Below are 7,246 nucleotides of genomic sequence, written 5' to 3' on the forward strand. Positions count from 1 at the left end.
GATTTAATTATTATTGATATTACTATATACTAATTAGCTGCCTAATTTTTCCATAACAAAAACGGTAATAATGACAAAAAGAAAACGGTAATATACCTCTTCACCCCACGGTAAAATATTACCAATCAAATATTGATCTTGCTTTAAAAAATACTTTATTCCAAAATATTGTATTTACATAATAGTCAAGACAAATATTTTTAGTAAAATATTGAATCTTAATAGGAGATTTCCTCGGAAGTCATGACCAGTTCTGTGTTCAGGTGCTTCATGAGTTTGCCAAGACGTTCGACTTCCAGAACATGAATCTTGCTACTGCTATGCGTCTCTTTGTAGGTACCTTTAGGTTGCCTGATTAATAAAGATGTTGTCTTCGTGTTAGCTTACTCGATTATATTGTTGAACGTTGATCAGCACAACAAGCAGGTGAAGACAAGGATGACTGAAGAAGATTTCATCCGTAACAACAGGGAGATAAATCGAGGCGCAGAGTTACACAAACAAAAAGGGATCTCTTCCATCATATTTACACACCTATATAGGATTCACCACAATAAAATGAAACGAAGATACACCACAATGTTCCACTAAAACCAGAAATGTAACAGATTAAGCATGAATGCAACTCAAGTAATGTTGGTTGAGCAGAACTTGCAAGTAACTGCTGTAATTAGCTATACATCAGCCTGGATGTACAACAAGAAGAACAACAACAAAACAACCACACTACACAGAGACCAAACCAACTGATTAACAATAGCATTCTATGAACACTCCTAGAACTGTACCATATATGTATTCCCTTGTCTTACAATTATCTTAAGGAAATGTATGAGGACCGATTCTATTTCACTAATGGTAAGGCAAAGGCAGATTCAAGATTGACGAGGCAATAGTATCAAAAGGTAGCTTTGCAGCTTTACCTCACTGAAGATCATATCTCATCCTAAACCAATCCTAAAAAACCAATACAGAACCATGAAAATGCAGCTTTGCAGCTTTACCTCACTGAAGATCATATCTCTATTCCTCCTGAGAAGCTCCAATACCTAATCACACACACACACACAATTAATTCTGATTTCACCTATCTACAATTTCACTCAGCTAAATCTGCAAAGGGAATCACAAACCCGTTTGATCTCGTTAACCTATTTGAGATCTTCAGGATCGACTTCTTCTCCTTCTTCGTATACATCTTCATATTCCCTCGGTATCTTGCATCCTTCCAGTAGCATTTCGATTCCATCGGTATTCTTCCATAACAGCCCCTCTTTCTTTGTCCAAATCTTCCTTCGAGACTCGAATCTAAACAAACCAAAAACAATGAAACATATTTCAGACAGACCAAAAACAATGAAACAAATGGAAATGGATGCGACAAAGTGAGACATTACCTCGGAACTGAACTCTGCTAAAATGGAGATAACAATTCAGGCTTATCAACGGGGACAAACAATTCATAGATAGTGATCAAATAAATCAACAATTCGACTCAGAACAAAAGAGAGAACCCTAAAACTCAGCGAGAAAAACTCAATAAACAGTAAATTCAATTCATCAACGAAGAAACAAATCAAATTCATATGTCGTCAAAATCGAAGAAGAAGAGCTAACCCGACTTTAACGGCGAGAGCAAGAGCAGCTCTCATCCTTGGTTTTGAGTTTTGACGAACATAGTAGACGAGACCGTTATCGAGTCTTCCATAATCAGCACCAAAAGGCTTAGGCTAGTTACCGAGTTCTTGTTCCATGTCCACACTCATCAGTTTCAGCGACCTGAATCCATGTTTCCTCAAGACCTTCTTCGAGCTCTCTCCCGTAATCAAATCCATCTCTCTCTCTCTTTCTCTCTGTCTCTCTCTGCCTCACTCTGTCAAAATCAAATTTGTTTATCAAAACAGAGCACAAAACCAATTCTTCTCTTTTTGGAGAGAAAACAAATGAACGAGAAAGTTCGATTTTTTGGGGTCCCCCTACCCAAACACACAAACAACGCAGAGGCTGGCACGTGTAATGAAGGACGAGGAAAAATACGTCCCATTTGAAGGAAAGTATCTTTGATAATTGTCTCATTTCTATTTAAATTTTAATTTTTTTTACTGAAGGACGCATCAAATACACGCTGATGCACATGCTCTTATGTTCTTGACATATTTGTAATCATTTTTTTTAATAAAGGCAAACAATTGACCATAATTTGTTTGTATCTTATGGTATTGGTTGTTCTTCAAAATAATATTTTAGTTCATTTATTAATGTTTTGCAAATAGTGATGGTATTTTTTTTTTTGCCATCTAATTTTGTATTAAAAACTAACAGAAATTACATCAGTTGAATACAAAAAGGAGAAGCCAACGAAATCCCCTAAGACTAAGCCCAAACAAGGGAAGCTTAAGCTGCAAGTAACACACTTCCAGAACGAAATAATGATGGTATTCCTCCCGTAAACTTTTTTTTCCAAAAAAGTTTGTTGTAGTTGTTTTTCTTTGGAATATATTTGTTATAAATATGTCTTTATAGTTTCTACTATTTAAAGTTTTTTAGAGTTGAATATCTAAGAATTCTTAAAATAATTTTATATATATAACAACTAAAGAAAACTTAGCAAACCACTTTTTTCAGACCAAAAATTCCGAACCAAATCCAGACATTCAGACCTGTTTATTAACATGATTATTATTATTATTATTATTTTATTTTGACATTAAACATGATTAAACATGATTATTTGTAAATTAAGTAATTGACTGTAGATACTTTATTATTAACGTTAAGTCGTGATAAAAAGAATGACAGCTAGGGTTAGCGAGGGTGCGATTTTGAGTACGGGTGATGACGATGCGAACATGACCGATGTTGGTGGGAAAGATCAGCCGCCAGGAGATCCTCCAGATGTAGGTGGAACGTGGGTGACGAAGGTGGTCAGAAGTAACGCTGGTGGGATGTTATCACCGAAGACGGTGGTAGATGCGGGTTTTGTGGATGACCATGTAAAGCTGGAGTTTCCTGATGGTGAGGATGGTGAGCCTGTGATAACTATTGAGCGTGAGGTGCTTGAGGCAATGAATGAGTTATGGAAACAGTGTATGCTTGTCAAAGTCTTGAGCAGGAATATTTCTATCGCGGTTCTCCAAAGGAAGTTAAGAGAGATGTGGAAACCACGAGGAGCTATGTATGTCATGGATTTGCCGATGCAGTTTTTCATGGTGCGTTTTGAGCTGGAGGAGGAATACTTGTCAGCGTTAACTGGAGGGCCGTGGAAGGCATTTGGGAGCTATCTCATGGTGCAAGGTTGGACTCCAAGTTTTGATCCGTTGAAAGATGACATCGTTACAACACCGATGTGGGTTCGTCTGTCAAACATTCCGTTTAATTACTATCATAGTTCAATTCTGATGAAGATTGCACGTGGACTCGGAAAACCAGTGAAACTAGATCTGACTACATCACAGTTTGAACAGGCTCGCTTTATGCGGATGTGTGTTGAGGTGGATTTGAGGAAACCCTTGAAAGAAACGGTGATGATTAATGGTGCACGTTATTTTGTTTCTTATGAGGGTCTGACAACCATTTGCTCGGGCTGTGGAGTGTATGGGCATTTGGTCCATTCGTGTCCGAAGGTAATGGCCGTGCAAGCAATAGTCCCAACACCACAGGTGGATGTACGGGTCGTTAGGGAGCCGGTGCAGACGGAGGATGGTTTTACTGAGGTACGACGAGGAGGTCGGAAATCTAGCTCGCCACAACCTCGAGTAACTTTTGTGGCGGGGGGATCCGGTATGAATTTGGAAAGAAATCTCCGGGAGATCACACGAAAGGATACAGGGAATATTGCAATCTCTAATAAATTTGGACAGTTGGAGGGGGATTCAAATCAGCCAGTGTTAAGGGAAAAAAGTATACGGACTGAGGCGAATAAGGAAAATATTCCTGTTGAATATCGGGTGAGAGGGGAGAAACGTATCACTCAAGTAAATGAGAAACAAGTTGCCGTGAATGGAGAGAAGGGGGTTAGTGTGTTTCATAGTGGGCCGAAAGAGAGTAGACCCAGAAGAATAAAGGTACCCATGTTAATAGCCCATGACGACAACATAAAGTACACAGACCCACGAGAGGTCTCGTTTTCGGCCCGATTAGGAATGAGACCCAGATACTTGGGAATGGGAAGCGTCCGAGAGTCGAGGAGGGTAATGTTGGTCGTTCCGGGGAGGTCTTTACTAGTGGTGGTGGTGGTTATGGGACGATTTCTTCGTCGGAATTGACTGTTGCCTCTCCTGGAGATGCTAGGCAGTTGGCACTAGTTGCCATGGATACACAGGATGAGGTCAGTGTGGTTGCGGTTCCATCGGCGGAGGAGAAGGGTCACGCTGTGGCCTGACATTGTTCCCTGGTAGTTCTCTTTCTCACTGTTATTGACATGATTAATTGTCTCTTATGGAATTGCCGGGAGGCGAATAAACCCACCTTTCGTAGATCAATTCGTTATATGTTAAAGAAGTTTAACACAGATGTTCTCGCATTGCTTGAAACGCATGCCGGAGGGGATCGAGCCAGTCGGATTTATTAGGGATTAGGCTTTGATAACTCATTCCGGGTTGATGCTGATGGACAGAGGGGTGGGATTTGGTTACTATGGAGGTCTGGTGTTGGTAGTGTGGTGATTGTGGAGGCTACAGATCAGTATGTTGTCTCAAAGGTGGAATGGGGGATGGATACAATACATCTGGTGGTTGTTTATGCCGCCCCGACAGTCTCTAGACGTAGTGGGTTGTGGGAGAAACTCCACACAGCAATTCAGGGGATTGATGGACCTCTTATCATCGGCGGTGACTTAAACACTATCGTTCGACTGGATGAGCGTACTGGAGGGAACAGGAGGTTGTCAGCAGACTCCCTGACATTTGGAGATTGGATAAACGCCAAAATCATTGATTGACATGGGTTATCGTGGCAACAAGTTCACTTGGAGGAGAGGTCGAGTGAAACAGAACTTTGTTGCGAAGCGGTTAGATCGTGGCTTCTGCTGTGCACATGCGAGACTGAAATGGCAGGATGCTTTGGTATCTCATCTCCCCTTTTTAGCATCGGACCATGCTCCGCTCTATGTGCAGCTGAGTCCGGAGGGGACACGAGACCCGACTCGTCGTCCATTTCGTTTTGAGGCTATGTGGTTGAATCACCCGAGTTTTAAGGAGCTTGTGTCATCATCATGGAGGAGGGATATGACCACACCAGACGCTCTTAATGCTCTACGTGTAATACTAAAGAGATGGAACTATGATGTGTTTGGTGATGTTAACAAAAGGAGAGAGGGGTTGTTTGCGGAGATTAAAGTAGTCTAAGACACTTTAGAGCTCGTTCAAACTGATGCTCTGTTACAAAAGGAAGAGCTCTTGATTCAGGAATTGGATGATGTTTTGGAACATGAAGAAGTGATTTGGTTCCAGAAATCACGTGAGAAGTGGATTGTGCACGGCGATCGAAATACTTGGTTCTTTCACATATCTACAATCATTCGTCGGAGACAGAATCATATAGAGGCGCTGAAGAATGAGGAGGGGAGGTGGTTGAATGATTCTAACGAGTTGGAGGAACTAGCGGTTAACTATTACAAATGCTTATACTCTATGGAGGATATTGATCCGCACGTTGCACCACTGCCGACTGTGGGCTTTCAGCGGTTCACGAATGAAGAACTCAGGGTGCTTAGTAAACCTGTTGTGACTTTAGAAGTTGAGGAGGCGTTGAAGGGTATGGGTCCTTACAAGGCTCCTGGCCCAGATGGTTACCAACCGATCTTCTACCAGAAGTGTTGGGATGTGGTCCGGGAGTCGGTTACTAGTTGTGTGTTGCGCTTCTTTAAGACAGGGGAGCTGTCTCCTGGGTTGAATGATGCACTTGTTGTGTTGATTCCCAAAGTCGAGAGTCCGGAGAAAATACATCAATTCTTCCCTATCAGTTTATGCAACGTATTGTTCAAAATCTTGACGAAAGTCATGGTGTTGCGGTTGAAACAGTTTTTGCCAAAGCTGATAGGACCGACACAATCTAGCTTTATTCCAGGACGGTTGAGCATTGACAATATCATAGTGGTTCAGGAGGCTGTACACTCGATGAAACGAAAGCAAGGTGTTAAGGGGTGGATGTTACTAAAACTTGATTTAGAGAAAGCTTATGATCGCATTCGGTGGGATTTCCTGGAGGATACTCTTCATGCATCAGGGCTGTCCAGCATGTGGGTAAGATGGATTATGGAGTGTGTGACAGGTCTATCTATGACTATCTTATGGAATGGGGAGAAGCCAGTGCCATTCTGACCGTCAAGGAGACTCAGACAGGGAGACCCGTTGTCCCCATATCTCTTTGTCACCAAATTGATCTGGCTATCGCGGAGAAGAAGTGCAAGCCAATACGTTTGTTTCGTGGGGGTCCTCTACTGTCCCATGTTTGCTTTGCAGATGATCTGATACTTTTTGTCGAGGCGTCAATGTCACAGATCAGAGTAATACGGAGAGTCCTTGAGAATTTTTGTGTTACTTCTGGACAAAAGGTGAGTCTAGAGAAATCAAAAATTTTCTTCTCCAAGAATGTTTCACGGGAGCTAGGGAAGCTCATCAGCGTGGAGAGTGGCATTAAGTCGACCACTGATTTGGGTAAATACTTGGGCATGCCCGTGTTGCAGAAGCGGTTGAATAAAGAAACATTTGGTGAGGTATTAGCGAGAGTCTCGGCTAAACTTGCAGGATGGAAGGGTAAATGTTTAAGTCTTGCAGGCCGTCTTACTTTAACTAAAGCGGTTCTTACTACCATTCCTATCCATACAATGAGTGTCATTGCACTACCGACAACTCTATTGGATGATCTGGATAAAGTGTCGCGGTCTTTTTTATGGGGTAGCACGGGAGAGAAGCGCAAACAACATCTTATAGCTTGGGACAAAGTTTGCTTACCAAAAAAAGATGGAGGGGTGGGTATCCGAAGAGCTAGGTGTATGAACAAAGCCTTATTGGCAAAGATTGGTTGGCGCCTGTTACATGATAAGGAGAGCTTATGGTCGAGAGTTTTGTGCAGCAAGTATAAAGTGGGAGAAATTCATAATCCTGAATGGTTGAAACCTAAGTCTACATGGTCCTCGACATGGAGGAGTGTGGGTTTAGGGATGCGAGAGGTCATTCTTAAGGGTTATAGCTGGATTCTTGGCAATGGCAGGGAGATCAAATTCTGGAAGGACAAGTGGTTGCTA

At 41.8% G+C, this 7,246-nt stretch overlaps 1 protein-coding gene across 1 annotated transcript; it reads left to right on the forward strand.

The window, feature by feature from the left end:
* The first annotated feature begins 2,792 nt into the window (after window positions 1-2,792).
* LOC147937398 (uncharacterized) lies at window positions 2,793-4,939 on the forward strand. The gene is made up of 3 exons (XM_087468786.1): window positions 2,793-4,064; window positions 4,154-4,327; window positions 4,616-4,939. Exons 1-3 carry the CDS (start codon window positions 2,793-2,795, stop codon window positions 4,937-4,939), a joined length of 1,770 nt encoding a protein of 589 aa, XP_087324912.1.
* Window positions 4,940-7,246: the final 2,307 nt, after the last annotated feature.

This window comes from Camelina sativa, chromosome 10 (genome assembly GCF_030686135.1).
Source record: "Camelina sativa cultivar CO46 ecotype springtype chromosome 10, ASM3068613v1".
Classification (NCBI taxonomy): Eukaryota; Viridiplantae; Streptophyta; class Magnoliopsida; order Brassicales; family Brassicaceae; genus Camelina; species Camelina sativa.

What these genes read in the sequence shown, in the direction of transcription:
- LOC147937398 (XM_087468786.1), top strand. Translation starts at nt 2,793, where the DNA reads ATGACAGCTAGGGTTAGCGAGGGTGCGATTTTGAGTACGGGTGATGAC. An exon ending in GTAGACCCAGAAGAATAAAG is followed by an intron (nt 4,065 to 4,153) that starts GTACCCATGTTA and finishes AATGAGACCCAG; the next exon opens with ATACTTGGGAATGGGAAGCG. An exon ending in CCATGGATACACAGGATGAG is followed by an intron (nt 4,328 to 4,615) that starts GTCAGTGTGGTT and finishes GCTGATGGACAG; the next exon opens with AGGGGTGGGATTTGGTTACT.